The 25,902-nt window shown below is 42.8% G+C and overlaps 1 protein-coding gene and 1 long non-coding RNA gene across 6 annotated transcripts in view; one reads left to right on the forward strand and one right to left on the reverse strand.

Moving 5' to 3' along the window:
- LOC119180860 (glucosaminyl-phosphatidylinositol-acyltransferase PIGW) overlaps positions 1-18,309 on the forward strand; it is a 46,874-nt gene extending 28,565 nt beyond the window's left edge. For 4 of the 5 annotated variants that reach the window (XM_037431998.2, XM_075874886.1, XM_075874887.1 and 1 more), the window contains 3 exons: positions 2,699-2,937; positions 9,023-9,164; positions 15,198-18,309. In XM_037431998.2, coding sequence (XP_037287895.2) covers positions 2,699-2,937; positions 9,023-9,164; positions 15,198-15,536 — 720 coding nt within the window. In that variant the 3' untranslated portion in view covers positions 15,537-18,309. Of the gene's footprint in view, positions 1-2,698; positions 2,938-9,022; positions 9,165-10,950; positions 11,584-15,197 lie in introns of those variants that run through there. The other variant, XM_075874888.1, reaches the window with a different exon arrangement.
- LOC142774528 (uncharacterized) lies at positions 1,137-25,874 on the reverse strand. Its single transcript, XR_012886431.1, has 2 exons — positions 25,597-25,874; positions 1,137-2,909 (listed from the first exon to the last, which is right to left on the reverse strand). It is a non-coding gene; the product is annotated as an uncharacterized LOC142774528 (long non-coding RNA).
- Positions 25,875-25,902: the final 28 nt, after the last annotated feature.

A 25,902-nucleotide genomic window follows, 5' to 3' on the forward strand; every position in this document is an offset into this window, starting at 1 on the left:
ATCACATTGTGCGAAATTAGAAGAAAAAAAAAACTAGCACCAATGACACAGTGGGACTCGAATTTGGGTCCGCTGGGTGCCAGCCCAGTATTCTACCACTGAGCTACGCCAGTGCTTGTGACTTGTTGGCAAACTTGCCTTAGGCATGCTTGATGTCAGAAAAGCAATCGCGTTAATATGACTTATAAAGTGTTTTAAAACAGTGAAAGAACAACTTGTCGTTGCACAATGCGAATAGCGTAACGAGTGGGCCGTCCAGTGCTCCAACCCATTACAAAAGCTTGTTCTGGTTCCTCTATTAACTGTGGCGCATACCCACTTAAGTCATAATTCCTTATTGTCGTCAGCCACTGCATAAACAATTTGCACAAAATTTGTTGCAAGTGTTCAGCGGATACCACACTTTTCAGAAGAATGATGAAAAATAGCATAGCGAATGCCAACCCACTTCCCGAAAAATTTCTTACTAATGCCCTAGTGGGTATCAAGCAAGTGTGCTTGCAATCGTTACCCAATGAGTGTTTTGAAAAGGCTCTGAAAGACCGTTCTTCTAGCTTTCGCTGTGACTGTACTGCACCTTCCGCGCACGCCTGGCGTTTTTTTTCCCAGCAGGGTCACAGCGGGATGAAAACGTCACGCCACACTGTTCGCATTTCTTTTTATCACACCTGTACATGATGAACAGACACCAATGCAACCTGCGCAATCATTTTACAGCTCTACCTCTAATACAAACGCAAGTTTCTCTCCACAATCATGTGTGCAACAAGAAAGTGGATATGGGGTGGCAGCGCAGTGTGGTGGCGAGCGCATGAACTAGAAGGTACAAGCGGAGTGGCTTGCTCTGCTCACCACTTAACCTAACCTTCGTAAATCAAGTGGGATGTCACAGAAGGGGACACAATAAAAGGAAACTGGGGCACATTTTTATTTATTGTGTCCCAGGAGTGCAGCAATGGCTTCCAGTAAACACTATACAAGCCAACAATCGTACAAATGCACAAAATCACATGGGGCCCACACGCGTGTGTAGTCGTGGATGAAATTTGCTGTGTGCCATGACAGCTACTAGCTTGTCATGTTACTGTCACCATGTCAGGGCAGATGCGCAAAAGAAAGAACACAAAAGGCAAGTGTTCGAGCCCAAAACAACCCCAGTTTATTGTCCGTGTCTTTTTTACGGCCACAATGGATGGAGCAGTCACTGGTGAGCTCGGATGCTGCAGCCATCCTGGAATGCGGGCATCGCTGAGCCAAATAGCAGACCAGGTCAATGTGTTGCTCGGATGCGTGTTTCTTGAAGTGCTAGTTACATTTGAATGCAATGCCACACAGCTGGTTCCCAATGTTTGTATGTTTTTTGGCATGACACTGTTGTACTGCGAAGAAACGTGTTCTAACAAGCATTCTGCACGTCACAGACTGATGCCAGAGAGTTTTGGAACTGCTATCATGCTATTTTCTATTTGAGGCAAGGCTGTTTTTCAGGGTGTCTATGGGTGTGCCTGTGCAGTTGGTAGTTTTCCAACAAAATTTGGAGAATTTGCAGTCGTACAAAAGCTCCAGTTAATATTACAGTCTGAGCACTCGCGTCCACCCTGCAATATCGTTCATGTATAGCTATTAAGTGCTTTCTGAAAGACATAATAATAATGAAAAAAAAAACATCCTGTATAGTGAAGAAAACAAAAAAAAAACATGGAAAACACTGACAAAAAAAGCATGCATGCACAAGCACACACATGCTACTTCCAACAAATTTATTGTTACAATACTACCACTGCTTTCAACACCACCTAAATGGCCCATATCAATTTGCAGATGTTCAAAGCCCCTAACGGACACTTTCAAAGTAACATTGTCACACTCAGAAAATCAAATTCTTTTTGTGTGTGGGAGCAATTGATGGCATGCTTACATATATTTCACTGATCTTCTCAATCTCTAGTGCTTCAATAATGTTTCTTGATGTTTTTGAGAACTTTGCACATACCCTACAATAAAACGTAGCCACATGTGTTACAATGTACCGTCAAAAAACCACCAGCGTCACACTAAGAACCATCTTGCATAGCCAAACCATACAGTCACTGTCGTCCACTGTGCAAGCTCAGATTTCTAGCCTGGACCATTGTATCGCTTAACATTGTGTCACTTAATATATCGTAACAGGCTTGTCATACATAAGTTGGATACAACTGTGCTCAAGCCTATCTGCAGATAGATCAAAACAAAATGAGCTAATATTGACTCGAGGGGGCGGAGATTTCGGGACAGTGCCATAAAAACCTTGGCTCTGACACTGGTGGAAGTCAAAGGGGCCATGACACCCAATTTTCACTCATAAACTGTGTTATGTGGATTCATTCTTCGGTGTTCACAAACAAGCTTGTGAAATACCAGGGCATTTCATCGACAACATAGTTTATAACGAGTATTTAACAGCATTACCAGCATAACAGGCTTGAGATTGCGGCAACTTTGGTGTCATGACATAACAATGCATTTGCTTAACAAGTATCTGTAGGCCGGCCAGTGATTTTGTTTCGCAGTGAACTGCCTGTGCAATGGAGCCATTAGAGCTTGCTTGAGTTCATCATTGAAAACTGAGCGATTTGCAGTGGCTGAAACCTAGGTGAAGTTATATGAGCCAATCTTGTGATTTACATCATAAACAGGAAGTTTGTATAATCTGCAGATTTTGACGTCACTGGTGTATGCGATGGTACCCATTCATATGGACTGGGTGATTGGTGTTGCCCTGGCTTGCGCATATGAAGTCTGCCTCCTGTTCACTCCTCTGGCATCATTCCTGGACAGTGACAACCGGTCAGGTTTCCTGGCAGCAAACAAAGAAGGCCTTGCATCCATTGCTGGCTATGTGGCACTCCACTTGGCTGCTGCAGCAACTGCAAGAACTCTGGGTTATAAGCCACGGTATGCGTCTTTGAAAACTTGACATAGCTTACAGATGAATACACTCACTCATTTGAGCGTGGTGAGTGAGAGCGTGAACTTGCATCCACTCACCCTCATGCGAGTGTGAATGCTGAAAAACTTGTGTTGTGTGAGCATGAGTATTCTCTTTAAGTGCCAACCTATGAAACTGGGGCACGATTCTCAATGCATCCGCCTTCTGTACACTTCAGCCTCCACTGATTGGCTGGAGCTCGGTGAGCAGTGCGTCCCATTTCTGGTACTTCTGCAACATCATTTTAACATCACAAAGCTTTCAGAGCATTAAAAATTATCTAGATTATTACCATGGTGATAATTATCATGGTCTAATTTAAAAGGTCCCAATTATCAGTAGGATTGTTAATTTGCATGATTGTAATTATTATGAGTGTTTCACCACAACCAATGCTGTCGCCAGAGATCTGTTTTTGAATCAGTGACTCAGAGGCCATGCGTAAACTTTAATCACATTAGCCCTTGAATCGGGATTAATTTGGCCGCCAGCCTAATGCACCCGGAAAGTCTGTACGAATTGCCTGCATCATTCTCAAACATCTGAACACGTTCATACACGTGTGCAGACTTGTCAAGTTTAAGTGTCCTATTTCTGTATATTTCATCCACTTTCTTTCTCTTTACGCTGGGAATGTGCTGGCTGGTTAGGTGTGTCAACATGGTCAAGGGTGCCATCACATCACGGCTTGCAGCTTTTTCGAGTAACTGCCTAAGTAGATATGTCCACTGGGTCGATACATTGAGGACAGCTCTCCTGGTGTCTTGAAGTGGAACAGCTGTTACGATAGTTGTAAGAGAGCGCATGTAACTACTATAAGTGAGATAGCAGGAAAGCCAATTTAAAGGGGCCCTACAACACTTTTTGAGCATGGTCACAGAACGCTGCCTATCGGTAGTAGAAATGAACTCTCGAGAATACATGAGCCAAATATTATAGCACGGCACGTGGCCTAGAATTCACAATAAATTATCAAAGTCAGCTAAAAATTGCTTTCTCTTCTTTTGACAAATCGCAAAACACGCTCAAAGATCACTCGTAGCAAGCCAGCTATCAGCCATTGGCTGATTTGAACATGGCGCGCTTGGTCGGTTGAGACATCGCCGCAAGAGGCCACGACTTGTCCACGCATACGCACAAGATCACACTGAAAAAGTTGTGTATTCGAAGGAAAAACAATAAAAAAAGTGCTCACATGGCGCGCATGATTATTTTTTTGCCTATACCATCCCTTCCTGCTTAGCTTCCAGAGCTTCTCGGGACAAGAGAAGAGAGAATGCAATTGCAGCATTCGACAAATCTTTAACTCCATTCGCGTTGGACGGATTGTTAAAGTTTTTGTGGCGTTGAATTTGTGAGGCAATAGGCTCTTCCAGTTAATTAATTTCATGCTTACTTGAAAACATGTTTCAGGGCCTCTTTAAAAAGACTGACGACTACCCAAAATATGAAATGAAATGATTCCACTAGAAAAGGATTGCTTGTTACATTGACTCTAAATAACCCTGTTTTTTTGTGGGAGGTGGCGTTATATTGTTATTTTTCATTGAAAGTCGTGATGACCTGTGACCCTCTTTGGCGGCACTAACATGGAAAATTCGATGTACCTGGCCAAGTGATCATTGATTGCTGTACGCAGTCGACAATTTTTTTTTTGTTAGTATTGAAACATTGTTAGTTTCTTTTTATCAAAAGATATTACTCCATAAAAATGTGCATACAGGCCTGCGTTCTAAGTATGCATTAAAGTGGCTCTGCCTTCACGTGAAATTATGATCCCATGTTCGCCAGCCAGCTAGAGCAACTTTTCAGCGCACTCATGCAGTTCCCAGGCTGCTAAGATTCTGGAGCGACATAGTTTTGCTACCTTTATTTCGTTTCTGAAATGATGTGCACTGCTACCCAACATAGCCGAGCATACGCGAAGTGACGTTTTCAATGACTTGGCTTGATTATGTGTCTTTGGAATGAACTACTTCAGCCACAAACACTACGAAAGGTGAGCTTTCTATTGCACCGTAAAAAAGATGCATTCAGAAAAATCAGTTGTCGAATCCTTTAAGGTACACAGGAGACATTTTTTGGTGTAATGTACGTTCATGTTCCCCACATTTAAAAGGGGCACTTAGGTGCAAGGCTAAATTAGTTTAGACAGATGTTATTGTATTGCCATCATAGGCTAGCTATTAGAAAAGGAAATTAAGGTCTCACATCTGAATTTCGCTGGCTTGTGCGAATATTCCAATGCTTCAAATATTCAAACGAATAGTAAAGTATTCGAATTTGGTTCGATTCGAATTTAAGGGGGCGGACTGGTCTTAGACATTTTTTGTTTATTTCTTCAGTGATCTTGATAAAACTGCACAGAGTTATGCAGTTTTTTCTGCTGATTTCAAATATTGAATTAGTTTTCCTATAACTCACTTTGTTTCTGAGATAACCTAAGTTCACCCCCTATTGTTTAAGGCCACCATAGAAAAAAAAGTGCTTAATTAAAAGTGATATTTAGGATATGCCAACGTAGACTAATGACTATAGAGTGAAAGTATGGAAGAGGTTTTTGTTTTTAGGCCTTTATTGGTTATTTTGCAGCAAAATGAACTATATATTTTTAAAAGCAGTTGGAATTGTGTTACAATTTTGATTAGTAATTAATTAAAAAGGCATGTGCTCTAAATTCTGCTCCCATACTTGCATTCTACACACTTACAGGTTTCCACTGCAAAGAGAATTATTGTTGTACCTGCCCTAGCTACAGAGATATTGAGGCCTCAAAATTGAATAGTCACAAATTTACTTTTTTGAGAAAAATAGAAAAAACTGAAAACACACAGTTTCTTCAAAAAGCAAAAAACATGGTGCGCATGTTTTGCAATCCTCATTAAGGCGCTCATAAATTGATAGTAGAGCTTCAGACAAAGGTGCTGGCAAATTATAAAGAAGCCTCAAAGTCGGTTCCCCATTTTTTTGCAGGTTCTGCATGTTAACAGCACCAAGAATCTGGACAGTTAAAATGACATTACAAAAAAATTACTACTTCCTGGTGCGTGAAAATTTGCAGAGAGATAAAAAAGTACTTGCAGAAACCAAATATGTCAATTTTAAAAAATGAATTTTTTTGTCACTTTTTGGCCCCAAAGAGCAGTCTGCCCCCTTAAGTTATCGAATATTTTGATGTATTCGACATGGACGAATAGGTGTATACTGAATCGCATGTAACTACCTATAAAAGTGTTTTCACTGCAGTAAATGGTAAAAAACCGTGAAAGCACATATTCAGGAGAATATTTGCTTTGCCGCGAAGCCCTTTTCAAATTTAAAGGGGCCCTGCAACACTTTTTGAGCAGGGTCAGCAGACGCTGCCGATTGGTGGTCGAGACAACCGAGAACACGTGAGCTAAATATAATAGCACAGCACGCGACCTGGAATTGACAAGAAATTCTTAGTCAGATAAAAATTGCTCCCTCCTCTCGGCAAATGATGCCACAATGTCAAAAATTGCTCGTCACAGCCATTGTGCCAGCCATTGGCTGATTTGAGCGTGGGTCGCTCGGTCGATGTTGGGGCCTCTGCGGGTGGCCTAGACATGTCAGCGCATGTATGCGTGCTCGCACTCAAAAGACGCGTATTCAAAGAAGAAAAAAAGAGAAAGAAAGAGCTCAAGGTCACGAGATGCACGTGACGTATTCTCTTTTTCTATGCCATCTCTCTTGACCTTGCTTCAAGCGCTTTCGTCAGGACGAGAAGAGAGGATGCAATTGCAGCATGTGGCAAATCTTTGTGACTCTGCTCATACTGGACAGATTCTAAATATTTTTGGACGGTTAACTCAGTAACAATTGAGGGTAGCCCACCACCTTTGCACGGGCTTTACCGCCTTTTCTGCCGTTCTCATGTCCCGATTGACTCCCCTCTTCCGCTATCTGCCGCGCTGGAAGAGCAAGGCGTGACACTTAACCCCTCTCACCCGGTAGCGGATGTCGACTGTGGCACTGCGCGCGGGGTCTCTCGGGACGTTTCGTGCGCGCGCGTCGGGAGTGAGATTGTTTCAGGACAGCGGAGGGTGAGCGCGCATTCCCTTTTTTGTCCATCGACTCCTATTGTTCGGGGCTCTTCGGGCTTCGCTGACGGCGCCTCGCAGCCGATGCGAACGCTCACCTTTTGTTGCCCTTTTGCGTACGCTAGGCCTAAGAGCGGCACAGTGTCCTAGTGCGTGGCCAAGCTACGCCGACCTGTATCTCTCCAAAGCCAATGCGAGCACCTTCGCCCTCACTTAAGCAACCGGGCCTTGGTCCCGGTGCTCGCGGCACCCTGTGTAGTACTTCTCGCCCGTGGCATGGATAAGCCCATTTGCTTTCCCGCTGCGCCTTTGCAACGGGCTGTACTGCGTTTTGGTGTTGCCACAGTTAATGAAGTGTTGCGATCTTGAGTAGTATCGTGTTCTTGCCACGGCGATGGTTAACGCGTGTCCTGCGGCTCGCTAAGAGCGGACCCACGCTACTGGCCGTACTACTTGGGGATACGTGCACACTACAATTCATAAGGCAATAAGCTTTTTTAATGAACCCATTCCGTGGCTACATGAAATACTGTTGCAGGGTCCCTTTAAATGAACATATTATCTGCAAATCAATTCATCATTTTTGAAGCTTAAAAGCTTGTTTTGCCAGCTATACACTCCAAATGCAATGAATAATGTTAGGTATTCTACAGGTTATCACTTGCATCCTACTGAAAGTAAAATTCTGCTACTTCTCAAAGTTGTTTAGACTTTCTTTGAATGAAAAAAAAAAAGTTCTTGCCTAGAGGCCTTTTTTAATTAAGAAAAATATTGTGCAGGTTAGTTAGGTCATGATAAATGTGCCCATTTTTTAATACGTGATTTATTCTATTCGAATTTGGTTCAAAGGTATTCAACTGAAGTAGCTATTCGCTTTGAGTTCACTTCGAACCTAAAATTCACTATTCTACAAGCCTAGAATTTTGTGTTGAAACTTCAGCAGGTGAACTTCAATACAATGTTGTGAATATCATTCCTTTTGCATATTTGTAACCACATTGGTTCAATTAAAATTTTTTTAAACTGTTCTAAACGAACTGAGCTGTTGCCTATTAACGACCGCAGCTGCAAAAGCTACGTAGGCACCAGCAGACGCCATCTGTTCCGTCATGGCCACTTGGAGGTTAACTACGAAAAAAGTTTCATTTGCGTGACTTGGCTTACATCTAGAAGTGTGAAAGCAAATGAAAGCATGACTGTGCACATGTAAGGTAATGAGCAAAGCAAGCTGAGTGGAGTTCAAAAGTGAGTTAGTAGATTATAATAAAAAAAGCAGAATACTCAGAGACTCGTTTTCTTTGTTATACACAACATCAATTAGAACTGACAAGAAAGCCAAGGAATCTGAAGAAAATGAAGGGGGAAGTTCGAAGACAACTTTCCGCTAGCAGTTCATTCATAGCGAGAGTCTCAACCTTGCAGACTAAGTCCCTTAAGGTAGTATACGAGGGGTTATTCGTCGGCTGCAAGCTCGCAAAAATATTGCTGCTTCGTGATGCCAACAGACAAAAAAAGAGTGTTCCACACTTCCTGTCATGTATACTGGCAGCACTGACTTAAAATGCACAGATTTTCCCCCCCAAAAAGCTCAGTTGGTATAGCATCAGATGCATTATTAGAAGGTTGCAGGTTTGGTCCCTGCCAGTGGCAAGTCATCTTTTTGTCCTTTTTTCGTTGTTCACATTTACACCATAATTATTTTAGATATATTCACATTTGCATCACAATTACTGCAAATTACATCCCCTGTACTCTCCTTGGCTCCCTTGTCTGTTAGTTCTAATTAGTATTACTCAATTATAGATGACAAAAGGACCAAAATAATTAGCACATTACATTAATGATAGTGACAGTTAATTAGCAAACATTATATGTTGACACAAAGTGCACAATAAAATAACCACACTGGATGACTGTCACCTATGATGTGAGGCTGCCCAGGAGACCGTGCGAGTTTTTATAAGGCTGAATTATTGTCTTTTCTCTCAAGGAGCTCTGCACGTGACTGGATCATGACAGGATTGCAGGCCGTTGGAGTGAGTGGTGCTGCTTTCACAGCAACGTATGTAATGCACACTGCAGTGGATCCCGTTTCAAGAAGACTAGCAAACCTCTCCTACTGCCTGTGGATGGTGCGTATACTCTCTCTCTTCTTTTTTTTTGGTGCGCCTCGGCTGTTTTCTTGTAGAATTATTTCTTTTAATGCGTGAACATAACGAAAGTAGCCGACAGACCACACAATTCAGATAAATACCGATGCCCTTCATGTCCAGCAAGCTTACGTACCGCTTACACTTTAAATTTGTTATTGCTTGTTTGTTCTGGCATTCTGATGTAATGAGAAAGGCAGTAGCCAACACTGCACTGTTAACGCACTCCAGGTACTACGTTCTGGGTTTCTAGATGCACACATGCTCCTTGTGGTTCTCAGTGTTTACCAAAAGCTCGGCCACCTATGCAAGAAAGTACATATGCTTTGGAAGTACACATATGCTTTGCAGGATATCGAGGTGTAGCTCAACCCGCCGTATGAAGTATGGCTGATGCCACATTGTCACTCTCAACAGTTATGCATGTTGTTCTGTCTTCAGAACAATGACAGGACGAGTGTCATCATTTCCGAATGGGTCTGCGACCAAAACGAGGCAGTCAGTGCTGCCCGCCAGTACCATCGTCAAGATTTCATGCTAAGTCACTGGATGGCTGGGAACGTTGACTACCACAAAGCTGTCAATGTCGATCCACCATCGGGAATCATTCAAGCAACGCCCGATTTCACTGCAAAGTCGCAGCGTGGGCGAGATAGTCGACCACCATGACACACCCAATGTCGCCCTCCAGAGGCATTTTTGGCAGATCTCCCATGCATGTTACAGTGTGGTCAGGGCAGACAATCATGATGCAGCCTAACCCACCCACCCGAACCACTGCCGGCAGTTCTACCCGCTCGCAGTCATGGCCGAGTGTGATCACTAAAACCAGCACTGGGAATCAGGCTGGGCTAGCACGAGGGCAGCTAGACGAAAGAAAAGGAGGACGAAGTAGATAAAAAACAGCCGGCCCAGTGAATGAGCATTCTCTCTTGTCTTGTTAATTACTAGGCTTGTGCGAATATTAGAATCCCTTGAATATTTGAACATTCAAACGAATTGTAGAGCATTCGATCTCGTTTTGACTTGAACTTAAACTATTAAAAATTTCGAAGTATTCGCAATGAATGAATGGATGTATATTAGTCCGCATGTAGCCGCCTGTAAAGATAGTTTCACTGCATTGTAGATGTGCTAAGCCGTGAAAGCACCTACCCAGGGGAAATTCGCTCTGCCGCGAAGCCCACTAAATTTAAAGGGGCCCTGCAACACTTATTGAGTATGGTCAGAAAACGCTGCCAATCGCTATTCGATGCTACCGAAAACACGCGAGCCAAATATCATAGCGCAGCACGCGGCCTGCAATTCACAATTAATTCTCAGTCAACTAAAAATTGCTTTCTCTTCTCTCAACAAATGACACTACAAGCTGAAAAATCACTCGTCACAGCCATTGGCTCATTTGAGCATGGCGCGCTCGGTCATTACTGGGGCCGCCGGGGGAGGCCGCCACTTGTCCACGCGTATATGCGCGATCGATTGAAAAACCGCGTATTCGAAGAAAAAGTAAAAAACAGAAAAAGTCTCAGCTTTGCCGGAAAGGCGAAGCAATGGCTGTGATACCAACGAATTGAAAGATCACACGCAGAATTAAAAGCATGCCCCGCGTTCCTCACACACAAAACGTACTCACAGGTACGAATGCATGCGAATAAGTGTCTCATTTGTTACTTTGCTGTGTCTGAAAATTGCGCGCTTTTCACAAACAGAGACTACAATGATTGCAGTGACCTTTGTGCACCAGGTAACTACAGCAGAATTGTTCCAGGTAAAGCCCGAGGCCAGCCAAGGCGTACGACCTTTCCCTCCTCGCCGCCGCAAGATAAGGGCTCCCTCATGCGCCTCGCCGGGCGAAGTACGCATAGGAGGCTAGAGCGGGCGCCACCGTGCGAGGTGGCGATGGGCGCTCTTTGCGCCATCTGGCTGGTAATGCTGAAAACACAACTCCCTCTGAGATACTCGTGAGCAGCGGAGTGTGGTAGATATAATTAGCTTGCCGTTTGAACGGTGAAGGATGTGCTCTGGGGTGGCTCAGTGGTTAATGCTTCACTTTCACGACGCAGAGGTCCCACGTTCGATTGCGCGTGACAAAGTGTTTTTTTCTGGATTTTTTTCTTTCTTGCATTTTCATATGTATATATAGATACGTATACATATACGGGGCATGACATCGACGCCGGCGGCAAAATCCAGCCGAAAGTGTCCATATAGTTGCTATCGCAATAAAAGTGCTCAAGTCTACGAGGCGTGCATGACGTTTTTTCTTTCCCCATGCCATCCCTCCCTGCTTAGCTTCCAGCTTCCTCACCAGGACAAGAAAGGAGAATGCAATTGCAGCGTGCAACAAATCTTTGGAACTCCACTCGTACTGAACTGACAATAAAAATTTTGCAGTCGTGAATTCGTGAGGCAGTAAGCTTTTTTAGTGACTCCATCGCTCCGTGAAAAAGTGTTGCAGGGCCCCTTTATATGAACATGTTACACTCAAATCAATTTATTTTTTTAATACTCCTAAAAGCTTGTTATGACAACCTATATGCTATAAGTAAAATAAATTTTAAAATGTTATTTTACAGGTTGTCACTCGCTTCCTACCGAAACTCGAATCTCGCTGCTACTCAAGGTTGTTCTGACTTCCTTTGAACGAAAAAAAAAAAAAATGCAATTTTTGTAGAGCCCCTATGTCAATTAAAAAATATATTGTGCAGGTTAGTTAGGTCATGATAAATATTCCCATTTTTTTATATGTCATACACACCATACGAAGTTGATTCGAAATCATTCGACCAAAGTAAATATTCTCTTCAAACCTATTCAAGCCTATCCATTACACGTAATTCATATCCAACTTTAGTGAGAAGTCACGCATGCCTTTTCATAAAGACATGGCGAGACTTGGTGAGTGGAAATCTAGACCCAGGGAAGAAAATTAAAAACAGAAGTTCATTGAAATTGAAACTGGAGTTTGTTGAAGTGGTAAAAGGTGCCACGAATAAAAAGATGGACTGGCATGTGCATTTGCCCCCTCTCGCTGCATCTGTCAGAGGGTGAGTGCACTTACTTTCAGCAAAAACCTGCAAGATAATTTTTCAGTATGCAGTATCAATGGTGTTAAATTTGGTGATGAAAACTTCCAATTTATGTCACTCACACAAGTAACATTGTCTGTTTGATTATCTTTCATTCATGGATGTACACGTGATGGCATATCTTAGTTCACTTGTTGCGATGTTATTGCCAACTGTGAGAAGCAGGTTTCTCTTCAGTCAACTTCAATTTTCAATCAGCGCCTGTCTTGTGTCTTCTTCTTCGTGTGCGCATTTATACGTGCCAAATCTCAACATGAATCTATACCAGCTCAGCCAGTAGACACTTTATTTCACTTAGTCATTACAGAGACTCTGCAACACAATAATTAGGTGTGTTGCTTTCATCGCTACTTTTTAAAGGAGCACCGACATCAAACTTCAGCCCCGCCACGGTGGTCTAGTGGCTAAGGTACTCGGCTGCTGACCCGCAGGTCGCGGGATCAAATCCCGGCTGTGGTGGCTGCATTTCCGATGGAGGCGGAAATGTTGTGGGCCCGTGTACTCAGATTTGGGTGCACGTTGAAGAACCCCAGGTGGTCGAAATTTCTGGAGCCCTCCACTACGGCGTCTCTCATAATCATATGGTGGTTTTGGGACGTTAAACCCCACAAATCAATCAATCAATCATCAAACTTCAGAATAGAGATGTGCCCTTCCTTCAATTGCTCGGTGTGCATAGGTCGTCTTGGTCAGATTTCAATCGCGTCCGTCACGTGAAAGTTTTTTTATTTCGATGGCAAACAACGTACGACAGTTTAATGAAAAATGGAGTGCCCTGCGACATCGACACTAGTTCTTTGTGTTCAGTGGTATACATTCCACACATGCCATCCTGAGTGACGATGCGCTAGTAGCGATAATGTCTACGATCCAAGTGTTCTTATTGTGGCGCCGACTGATGCCGAATCCTAGAAACGCACTCACTCGTCACGTCTGATCTTCGTCGCACCGCTTTGAATAATTTCGTGAAATTATCAAGGTGCAAACCACCCATTGAAGATCGGCCAAAGAAAAGAGCATGATTCAAAGTGTGTCGTCAGTCAGGACGTCGGGGAACTATTGGGAGTGGCAGTTGTCTGGTTCGAGGCACGGAAAAAGCGCAATGAGGGTGTCTTTTTATTACATATATGTTACACGCCAACACGACTAAAAGCTATTGAAGTGGAGTAGCGTATAGACAGATATCATCGCTAACAAGCAACACACAGGTATCGTTATTAGTGAACGTTAGTTCGCCTGTAGACATTGCGTCCGCGTAATACTGGGTTACAGCCGCCGCAACCGTAAGGGGCTGGATAAGTGGGGCTATCTGGAGGTGCAAAGAAGAACCTGGCAAGCAGGGAACGTACTCTATTTCTATGCTGATCCCCATTCCAGATATTTCATTGACCTCATTGCGTATACCTGAGGACTGTGGATGCCAAAACACACAAATATAGCCGACTGAGACACACAAGCGAGCATGGCCGAAGCATGCATCCTCGAGCACCTCCTCAATGCTGCTTGGAATGGCATTCATTCTGTAATCGCTCTTCTGTAAAGGGTACGTCGAAGCAAAAATGATTTGCGACGTTACGAATAGCGGGGATTTTAAGATCTACACTATCGTATTCAACCTGAGTCGACACTTTTTACGGTGACAACGGCAATGCAGGTGACAAGGCATGACTGAATGTGTGCACCTAGCAGACGAAAAAAGTGCCTCATGTCACTTTTTTCTGTTGAAAAGTGGTGAGCTGTGGTGCGATCTGAAGGTGACCACGAAGTAGCACCACTGGTAGCGCTCCCAGCGCTAAAAATGGCGGGATTGCCGATCGTTTTGAATCGTGCTATAAACCAGTGATATAAATCAATAAAAATGATAGTTATTCGTCCCTTAGTTGCGTTTTTGGTCGCAAATCGCAACTACGAGGTCGATAGCTATTCGTTGGAGCAAATATCTTGGCATGATTTAATTTGATGTCAGTGCTCCATTAAACTGTAAAATGCACTTATATCATTGTGTGAGTGGCAATGTGAGAAACAAAGCGGTTATAATAGTATTTTGGCGGAGAAGTCTGTTCATGGACTAGAGCACTGCACAATGGCTATTTACGTTGTTGAAAGTGACGCTGCATCACATAGGAGTGACGACATTGGCCGGTTGTTTTGATTGGTTTTATGCTACATCGTATGTAATATTCATACGGTCTCAGATAGTTTATGCAATTGTGCATTAAAATTATAAAAGCATTCCTTATACTTCTTTGGATGCAAAAGGATTCGTTTTAAATACAAAAATTTAAAGACAGTTTTAAAACAATGCTTGGAGCACTACACGAAGCCACCATGAAACGAGTCCACCAGTACCTCTTTAAGAGACGCATGGTGATACGAACTGGCCTTTGATGTCTGTGGGCGAGTTCAATGTGAAAGCGAACGTTTTCTGTCATCATCTGTTGAAATTTTGAAGCTTGAAGGCTACTCTGCCCCGGTGGTCTAGTAGCTAAGGCACTCGGCTGCTGACTCGCACGTCGCAAGATCGAATCCCGGCCACAGCGGCCGCATTTTCGATGGAGGCGAAAATGCTTGAGGCTTGTGTTTTTTAATTTAGGTGCACGTTAAAGAACCCCAGGTGGTCGAAATTTTCGGATCCCTCCACTACAGCGTCTTTCGTAATCATATGGTGTTTTTGTGTTCTTAAACCCCATCAAATATTATTAAGCTTGAAGGCTCATAACTTCTGTTATGTTTTTAATAATTATTTTTATGTATATATCTCATTATTCAGCAGTGTACTCACTTCAGTGCTGCAGAATGCAGACAAAAAAAACTTGAAGCGAAAAATCTGGTAATTATGGGCCATTTGTAAACACAGTTTATGTTGCAGGTATACATGTACGTTGGTGTGGATTATTAATTACTTTACGCTTTTTTTCTTCCACAGTACTCGCTTGGAACATTCGCGTTGGTCATGAGTATCTTGGTGACATTCTTTCGGGTGGCATTGCTACCTTCCAACGCACACGTCGACTACAATTTTTTCGATGTAGCCAACCCCGACGATAATGATGTTGACCTACTCTGGAAAAGCGTCAACTACAATGGGATGGCTGTGTTTCTCCTCGCAAATATTCTTACTGGACTAGTCAACGTTTTCTTTCATCCAAGGAGTGCCAGTGATACTGTGTGCGTGGTCACGCTAATTGTGTATATTTATGCAGTGTGTATGTTTGCTGTACTTTTGTATCGCAAAAAGATCAGACTGAAGTTGCCATTTACATGAATTTGCCTGTTTTACTTAGGTTTGTGCAAATAAAGCAGCCAGTTCTAGAGCCCTTTCATTTGCATATTCTCTGCCGCGCAGTGTGTAAAATTGTACACATCAGCTATGGAGCTCTCTTTGTTTCTTCAAATGGCTCGAAATGCAGCATGCACATTTGTATGGGATGTGCATTGCTGCGTGTCATTGTGCTGCGTATTGCTGTGTGTATGTTTACTGAAACCTTGTATCGCAGGAAGATCAGGTTGAGCTGCCATATACAGAACTATGCAGGCTCGTCTGGACATAAATTTCGAGCCTAATATTCAATTCATTTGATGCAAAGATATAAGCTGACTGATTGTCAAATAATTATATATTTAACTAAATGCTAGTTTAAGGGGAGATGCGGGTTGAAAAACACGAGTTTTTTTCAAAATTAACTATTTTTTATTTTCGTCTGTTTTGACAAGATTAGTACCTCTACTGTTATGAAAAAAAATAATAGAGGTCGAGACTTAACTGGAAGTGCTTTAAAATTTCATCTAAAAGCACAAGGTGCCTGTAAAAAGGTCGAAAGTGTGCAGTTTTCGAGCACCTTGCCGCCGATAATGCGCCGCCGCTAGCCATTGTTGATCGCATGAGTCGAAGAGTCGTGCCTCACTCTTCAAATACCAGCAGTTTCTCTCGCTGATGCAGCGCAAGTAATAATAAAAAGAACCACTCTTTCGCGCGTTTTTAGAGCGCCGCGACTGGCTTATCTCATGGTACAAATCGTTGACGGCCATTGGCCACTGCGCGCCTGTATATGCTGTGAAACCTATTTGCGGGGTCCATGTCTTGTCGAGAAGCGCAGCTGAACAATGCTTTTCTCATGTAATTATCTCCGTTATGAATGAAAAAAGACATTGCTCGCAAGTGAAAGCCGTTGTGCGGCGCGCTCTGTAGGAATAGGCTACGAGCAGCTGGTCCGATTTGCGTCAGTTGTTGGCTTGCAAAAGCCAATACATCAAGTCATTCACACCCGTCAGCCGGAAAGTTCGTGATGCGGCAATGGATGACGTCAGCGCCAATCTTGAGAGGTCGAAAGAACTCGCAGTGAGAGAACTTAGCAGGGACGACATTGCCATTATGTACAACAGTATGTGGCACAAACATGGCTGCAAAATAGCATGACACTCGACTTAGTTTGGATTTCGCAGTCCTGTCGAACTTCTTCCTTGCTTTAAGTTGGCACAAGGCTCTGCCAGATCAAGCGGAAGTTTGGCAAGCGTTTCTAGGTCCTGTCTGTGAGCGAAATGTCTGTGAGGACTCAGCTCGAAAACGCCGAGAGGGGCAAACTCATAGTGCTTGCGTACTTTAGTCACAGTGGCCACTACAAGAAGGATTGTTCTTTTTGGTGTGCAAACTTCATCTGATTTAATATTATCTTTCATAAATAAAAACTCAATTTTAACTTTAAAACTCATTTTTCTCAAAACACAAATTTTGCCATTTTTTCCAATGTGCCCCTCCTTTTTCGGGCACTTCTAGTGCTCTTATCTGTATGAAATTTTGCCCAATTTTTTTCTGAAGTGTGAGAAATGCAAATATCTAGTTAAAATTTCAATATTTTATTGTATAATAAAAAAAATTGTATGTATACCTTTTCTAGGGTAGGTGAAATATGGACTTTTTACGTCTATTATTTTTCACGTGTATTACATATTTTGTATGTGCTTCTTAATTAGTTATTTGCACTCTAAACTTTATTTGAAGCATTATGAACTATGAATGGTAAAAAATTACAGAATTTTAGGGATGAAAAGAGCGGGGGCAAAAGGGTTAAGATTTTGCAGAGCTAAACGTGTGCAACTTGCAAGAAAACTCATTATATATTTGAAATCAGCATAAAAAGTTCCATAAACATCTTAAGTTTTTTTTTTTTTTTATTGATATGATATATAAGGAGATGTTGGCGCACCATTATGGCGCCGGCTACTCCTTATCTTAAGTTTCATCGCTCTAGCGTGAATATTAAAGAAAAAGTGTCTTCGAGTAGCATCTCGCTTTAATATTGATTGCATGAAGTCATGCAAAACAATGCATTGCCTTATTTTTTTCGGAGATGTAATACTGCCACGTAATTATGTGCTAATTTGGCATATTTTTAGACAGTCCATTACAATTTGCACTTGAAAGGGATATATATACCGCACTTCATTTAATTAAGATAAATTACAAATAGTGGAAGAACTTGCTGTATGTGTGAGAGCAATCTATTTCACAGTATTTGTAAGAAATGAGAATTATGAATAGTGCAGAGCTTAAGTAGTCAGTAGACTGCATCACAACTCTACTCATGCACGCTATCCAGCCACTGCGAAAAATGCTGTTGCTGTCTTCACTGCAGGCATGCATTTCACACTGATATTAGGGGAAAACATTGGCAGGTTTACTTTGAAAGGTTGAAGAATTCACTGCATTAAGTTTTGACTTTTGCTTGATTCAATTTTCAAATACTAAATCTTCAAAAGGCACACTCCTACTGCTTAAGGGTGGAAGTCAAAAGTGAACATTATGGTTATTTTTTCAAGCGAGAGAACATGAATATGTACTGATGCCAGTGGCGAGCAGTTAATTTGTTTTGTAGACCATATATTTAATAGGGTGTCATCACAAAAAAAGAATGTGATGCAGGGGCATCAAGCATGCAGAGATTTCAGCATCTTACCTGTATAATTTCTACCTGTCTACTCACTATTGATTGAAAACGGGAACAGATTGAGCTGAATAAAAGTTTCTTTGGCTTGCATAATGCCTGTGATGTAATTACAAGCATTGTGTGCATTGTATGCGTCTATCAATGTAGAGTTACTAGTCAACGAGCAAGTTCTCTTCGGGTAATGGGTTAACAGAATGGAGGTGTTGTCCTCAAATGTGAAATATATATTTATTTTCCCACAGCATTAGGAAAGGTCCCCCTTTGTTGGTGGATTTCCTGATGGAGGGAAGGCAACCCTTCTGTTGTGTTTACTCATATGTATATCCCACCATCTATACAGTGTTTGTGTGTGTTTATTGCCACACATGCTCCATTCTTTCCATTTTCATGTTACCGGCCCATTAAACGTGCAACTGCTGCCTTTCAGGCACAAACCACGTTTGAATGACTGGGAAACTTCTAAACTATTTTAGAATGTTCCTATAATATTACATACCTACATTATAAACAATAGAATTTATTCTGGAACTCTGACTGCCACCAGCTATAATGCTGGAATCTTCAGTGGTAATGTATGTGCTGACCCGCTTAACCGCTTGTCAGAACATTCAACGGCTGATGCTGTTTTTGCTGCAATCAGTGTACAGCTTGAATTGCTCCTTATATGTTGACCCTTACATAATTCGTGCCGGATAGAGTTTTGTCCTAAACACTGCCAACTAACGTCGCGACCACTGACGATAATACATCCCCTTCAGTGGCAGTCACTAAGTTTGTGTACACAACTAGTTATGTCAAGCTGTGGCCTAAGGAGAGCGCGATGCATTGTTGATAGGATGAATTTAACTTTCTGCATATACAGTCTACCATGACGATGTGCTGCACATGACTGTAGCTACCCACTTTGTCGAAGAAACTACGGTTTTTGACAGGTCGTTCGACATACTGCGTTTCACAATCAATGTGAAGATTATGGTATGTGAATTTGATGCATTAATAGGCAGTGCATCATAATTCATTCCCGAAGGGGATATACTGTACTTTTAAACATCCATCAATGTAATGAAGTATTTCACTTTTCTCATCTTCATGTCCACGGAACAACATGTATTTCGTGCCTCCTGTTTATCTGTAATTTCAATAGAATGAAGCATTGGTACTGTCGCGAGAGCAGACGCAATAAACTGGATCTTCTTATGGGGCTAGTGGTCATATGCTTAAAAGGGCCACACAAATTGAGTGTATCGTTTTTATCGCTTTTTCTCAAACTGTAAAATTCACCAGTATCACTGCGCTAGTGGCAACGCTAAAGACAAAGCCGTTATAATTTATTTCTACAAAGAAACCACATTGTTTTTTAACTAGAGTGACCAACAGGGTCCATTTTGTGATTGAAAGTGACGATCCAGCACGTGGGAGTGACAACATAGGCCATGCATTTCAATTGTTTCGACACCAACAAGTCGTGTGAAATATTTGTATGGTCTCGGATGGGTCACACTATTGTGCGCTAAAAATTATGAAGGTCGTTCTTATACTTCCTCGGATAGAAAAGGATTTCTCTTCTTGAATATAAAAATGTAAAAAAAATTTCAAAATGATGCTACGAGTGCTCCACGACGACTATTAGAAGGCGAGTCATCTGGTGTGTCTTTGTTTTGTGAGAGGCATGGGGCGATTGGAAAAGGCCTTTGACATCAGTTAGAGAGTGAAATGCAAAAAGGGAGCATTTTTTTCATCATCTGCTGTGGTTTTGAAGTTTGAGAGCTAATAACTTTTGTTACTGTGTACTGACCTTGATAATTACTTTTGCATTCATCTGAGTATGGCCCTACACAAAATCCAACGCCGCAGAATGTAAACTAAAAAGCATTGCAGGGCCAGTTGCATGCAGTTTTTGTAAATGCTTATCTTGTAGTAGCACAGGTCATAGGACTTGCATTTCTTTTGGGTTCGTGCATCCTGTTGGGCCACTTAAAGAGGACATCTTTTCTGGTGGGGCATGAAGCTGCGCTCATTGGATGGTGGAATCGGGAAAATTCATATTTACTTTTGTCATTGAAAATGGCTCTTGGTACTGCCGTACTAGGAAGTTTTTAAACAGGGGTCCCAAAGCCCTTTGCGTATGCATGCTTTGGGTCAAGCAGGAGTGAAGAGTTTTCGAATAGGGTCTGTGGTGCTTTAGATACTTGTCCAATTCTTGATCATGCCACTCGAGAGGGTGTCATCATGTTTGTCTGGCACAAAGCTTTTCAGGCTGGCTTTGGGGCTCCCGCTAAATTTGAGAAATAGCGTCCGCAACCCGAAGCCGAAATTCAGTTTGGGTTTTGCGCATGCGCAGTGGCCTTGACGCTATTTATTTAGGGCTCCAAACTTTTGGGGCCCCTCTTCGTAAACTTCCTATTATTCCAACAGTCTTGCAGCACATCGGGTGGTGCTGAGAAATAAATTGCTTGGTAACTATGTGTTACTGAAAAGGTAGAATTATAATCTAACAAATTTTCAATACAACAAAGTAAATTGCGGTTTTACCGACTTGTGTGTGTGAGAATTTCTGTTTTTAGAGCTTTCATTCAATTCGGCATGACATTCATCACTGCATATAGAAAGACGGAGGGAGCTGTGTCGCTCGTGCTGATTCGACCCCAATTCTCGGACAATAGGGAGTTTTCGAATAGGGGCCTCAAAACTTTCAGGCCCCAAAGAAATAGCGTCAAAGCCACTACGCATGCGCAAAACCCAAACCGCGTGTTTGGGTTTTGGGTTGGGGACGCTATTTCTCGTATTTAACGGGGCCCCAAAGCCTGCCCCCAAAAGTTTTGGGTCAGACAAACATAACGCCACCCACTGAAGTGACGGCTCTCGGCCAAGACTAGAGAGTGGCATAGAATAGGGAGAGTGTCCAAATCACCGCAGACCTTTTTCGAAAAGTCATCGCTCCTGCTTCACCCAAAGCGTCCATACGCAAAGGACTTTGGGTCAAGCAGGAGCGAATACACCCCAAAGAAGTAGTGTCAAGCCCGTTGCGCATGCACAAAACCCAAACAGCGTTTGGGTTGGGGACGCTAATTCTCGAATTCAGTGGGTGCCGTTCCGTTTGTCTGACCCAAAAATTTTGGGGCAGGCTTTAGTGCTCCCGCAAAATTCGAGAAATAGCGTCCCCAACTCAAAACCTAAATGCAATTTAGGTCTTGCGCATTCGCAGATGCCTTGGCGCTATATCACTGGGGCCATTCAAAAACTCCCTATGGCCGTAAAGTGAACGCAAAAAGATGCGCACACGACACGGCCAGCCAGGCCTAAAATCCATCCCCTCGTACAGGGTGGGAGACGCGCATCGCGTTCCATTTTGAACAACCCTGTCTCATAACTGCATTTTTTTTTTGTGCACCAGGCTGTGTTCTCAGCCTGCGGTCACATTGGAAAACTCAACTGTATGGTCTGCGCTGGCGTTTCTCGATGCTGCTTATGCATCATATGCTAATATATTCTGACAATAGTCATATACCAGCTAGCCCAAACTGTCACACTGCTCATACACCTAAGATGGATGGATGAATAGATGGATGGGTGGATTTATATAGCTGTACCCTTTAGATTGGGCGGCGGCTAATGCCACCTAGCCGTAATACTTAGTGAACCAACAACTAGATTTATCTTTCTTTTCCTTTAAATAGTGAAATTGAGTATTGGTACTGTGCAGTGAAGTGTTTAATTTTCACTCGTGCCTTGATTTTAGCCACCAATAAGAAAACCTCCTAGTTATTTTTACCCGCTTGAAGTCTATTTTGCCCTTGCTGTCCCTAAACACCAGTGCTTTGGAAAACTCTGCGCCATCATCCTGAGCTATAGGGTGAAGCCCTTTACAGAACGTTATCAAGTGTTCCGCAGTTTCTTCTTCCTCTCCACACGCACTGCATACTGTGTCTACCCCTTCGTATTTGGCCCGATATGTCTTGGTTCGCAATACTCCCGTCCTGGCCTCAAACAGTAAAAAACTACCCCGAGTATTATCATAGATCCTTTTCTTGACAATTTCCTGCTTAAAAGTACGATAGATTTCTAGTGCGGACATCTTAATCATACAAATTCTCCACATGTCAGTCTCCGTTTCCTTCACCTTCTTCTTAACTGATAGTTCTTTTTGGATTGACCCCCTGTTGTTTTAAGTATTTACCCGTCAATTTTTGGTTAGTTTCATCCATTTTGTATCGACATTCCTCATGTACAAGTAGCTGAAAACCTTCCTAGCCCAACGTTCCTCCCCCATTTCTCTCAATCGCTTCTCAAATTTAATCTTCCTGCTAGCTTCCCTGCCTTCGAACGATATCTGATATCACTTTGTACTCCCTGATTTGGTGCATTCCCGTGAGCTCCTAAAGCAAGCCTACCTATTCCACGTTGCTTAATTTCTAATCTTGCTTGAACCTCTGATCTCGGGCACAAGACCGCATTGCCGAAAGTCAGACCAGGAACCATGACCCCTTTCCATATTCCTGTCACATCATACCTATTGTAATTCCACAGTGCCCTATGTTTCATCACTGCTGCATTCCTGTTACTTTTAGTCGTTACGTATATTTCGTGTTCCCTTAGGTACTTGGTCCCATTGCTTATTCATACGCCGAGATATTTGTATTTATCTGTTATCTCTAGCATGACCTCGTGTATTCTAAGCTCACTACCTTCATTATCATTAAAAATCATGACTTGATTTTTTCTTACTGAATCTGAAATCTAACCTATCTCCATTATTACCGCAGATGTCCATCAATCTCTGCGAATCATCCTTGTTGTCGGCCATTAGCACTATATCATCTGCTACATCAATGGTGGTTGTGCCTGTTCAATGAGTGTTCCTCGTTTGACGAAAGAGAGGTTGAAGCCCATTCCACTTCCCTCTAATTTGGTCTCTAATTTTTGTAGGTACATCATGAATAATAAGGATGCCAGAGGACACCCCTGTCTAAGCCCCCGTTTTACCTCTGCAGGCTTGGATACCTGTTTTTCCCACTTTATATAACTATTTTGTTACCTTTATAGATATCCTTTTAAAGATTAGTGACTCCATATCTTCCACGCCTAGTGTGTCCAGTATTCCTCACAATTCCTCTTGAACCACGCTATCGTACACTCCCATGATATCCAAAAATGCTAGTCACAGGGGCCTGTGTTTCTTTTCTGCTATTTCGATGCACTGTGTCAGTGAGAACAGATTGTCTTCCAACCTCCTGTGTTTCCGAAACCCATTCTGCAGTTCCCCTCCCCCTCATCCTCTATCCATGCCTGCTGTCTTTCCTTTATAATCTGCATTGCCAGCCTGTAGACCACTGATATCACTGTTATAGAACGGTAGCTGTTTATGTCAGCTTTGTCCCCCTTTCCTTTATAAATCATGCTCATCCTGCTAAGTTTCCATCCCTCTGGGAGTTCATCATCGATTATTGTTTTGCTCGCTGCCTCTCTCAAAGCCTGCTTAGACTTCGAATCCAATGTCTATCAGCATAATTGGAATGCTATCTGGGCCTGCTGATGTACTACTGGGTACCCTCTTCTTAGTCCTTACCCACTCTCATTGTGAAAATGAAGTCACCGTGCCACTTGATCCATCCTTGTCTATTAAGGTGCATAAGGCACTTTTCTGTTGAAATTTTTCTGTCACTGTTGTTCTTATATATTCAATAGCTTAGTCCCCTTCTAGCCAAACATCTCGAGCTGTAGTTATAAACCTATGCTCTAGGATTGTCTCATTTCTTAGGGAGTTCAGATGGTTCCAAAATTTTGCAGCTGCCTTTCGATCTTTTTTGTGCGCTTCTGTCAGCCACTAAGCCCCTTTTTTTCTAATTTTTTCATTGATCAGAGGGTATGGTTCTCTTCTACAGCTTAAAAAGATGTTTCATTATCTTTCAACATCATCGGTTGGTTCACCCCGCTGCTTAGCACGTCTGTGTTCCTTAGAGGCTTCCTGATGTTTTGCTATGGCTCTTTTAACTTCCTCATCCCACCAACTCTTGGTTTTGTGTCTCCTTTTCCGGGGTGACTTGTCACGTGCCTTGGAAAGCTCTAGCTCAAACAGTCTAATTAGATTCATGTATGTCCTCACTGTTTTATTATCCTTAGCGATTACTTTCTGAGTTTGTTTAGTAGCTATTTCTATTTGCCTTTCTGAATGAAAATTCCCCTGTATTTGCTCATCTTAATTGTCTCTTTCCCACTTTCATTGCTCTTCCAAATCCTAGCTTGATACGTTTGTGATCACTACCCAGACTACTGGAGCCACATTCATAAATGTGCATTCCCCTGGGCCTATCAAACATCCTATGTGACATCAGTGCATAATCTATCATTGACTGCAGCCTTCCCACCTCCCATTTTATTTGTTCTTCACACTTCTCAGTACTAGCTGTTGCAAATGAATAGATCATGCCGTTCACACACATCCATGATCATTTTGCCTGTTGGGTCAGTATACCCATCTATATCTTCTATGTGCGCATTCATATCTCCTAGTATAGGGGGGCGCTAAGTCCGCCCTCTACATTGAGTAATATTGCCCCGCCGCGGTGGTCTAGTGGCTAAGGTACTCCGCTGCTGACCCGCAGGTCGTGGGATCGAATCCCAGCTGCATTTCCGATGGAGGCAGAAATGTTGTAGGCCCGTGTGCTCTGATTTGGGTGCACGTTAAAGCACTACAGGTGGTCGAAATTTCCGGAGCCCTCCACTACGGCGTCTCTCTTAAGGTTTTGGGATGCTAAACCCTACATATCACTTACATTGAGTAATAAGCAAGGGGGCAAAGTCAGCCCTAAGCGCTGCCTTCGCCCCTCCCCCCCCTCCCCCCTGAAGGGGAACCCTGAGCACGCCTATGTCCCTAATTACAGAACCCTAAAACCCTCTGTTCGCACAAATGTTTCCCACGTTATTACCGCCTGGCTACACGCCTACCCACTAGCTACCATTAACCAGTAGCCCGCATCGACATCACAAAGTGTGGGAGTGTACTTTAGGTTGTTTTAATTGTTCTCCTTTTCTTTTTTCCGTCCTCTTTTTTGTTGTTATTCAGGCTACTCCGCGCATGAAGCGCAGGCGACGCGATCCAAAAGGTCGGGTCACCTGCGTTTTAACCCTTTCAGCCCTGCATTTTTTATTTTAGTCAGATACACTTTTTGCGTGCGTTTTTCTAGTAGTTAGGACCTCAGAAGACCACAAACGAAAAATTGAGCCGCTGGAACAAGTATTTTCGGATTAATTAACGTGGCATCAAATTAGGTAATCAGGGCCCTGTGATTGGAAAATGAAAAAAGTGGCTTATTTTTTTCTGTCAATCAATAGTGTACACAAAATGGAAACCAACGTCTTACTTTTCAGCCTAATACTCACTGAAACAGCTTCGGTACGTCGCCCCGAAAATGGCGCTTGTCCGCCTCAACTTACGCGCCTCGGCTTCACGGAAGACCTTGGTCAGGCTTCTTCTTCTTTGTGGCTGCTACCTCCACAAACGTGCCGCAATATTGATGTCAATTGCAGTGGGGATCATTGAAGAACTATGCCCAAAAAAATGAGCAGTATTGGTTACGTTTCCGAGATACTAGGGGAAAATTTGTGCGGTGGTGTCAATTGACACCGCCAGGGCCGAAAGGGTTAAGATCACAAGCTTTGTAATTCCCCCCCCCCCCCCCCCGGCAA

Source organism: Rhipicephalus microplus, chromosome 10 (assembly GCF_043290135.1).
Source record: "Rhipicephalus microplus isolate Deutch F79 chromosome 10, USDA_Rmic, whole genome shotgun sequence".
Lineage (NCBI taxonomy): Eukaryota > Metazoa > Arthropoda > Arachnida > Ixodida > Ixodidae > Rhipicephalus > Rhipicephalus microplus.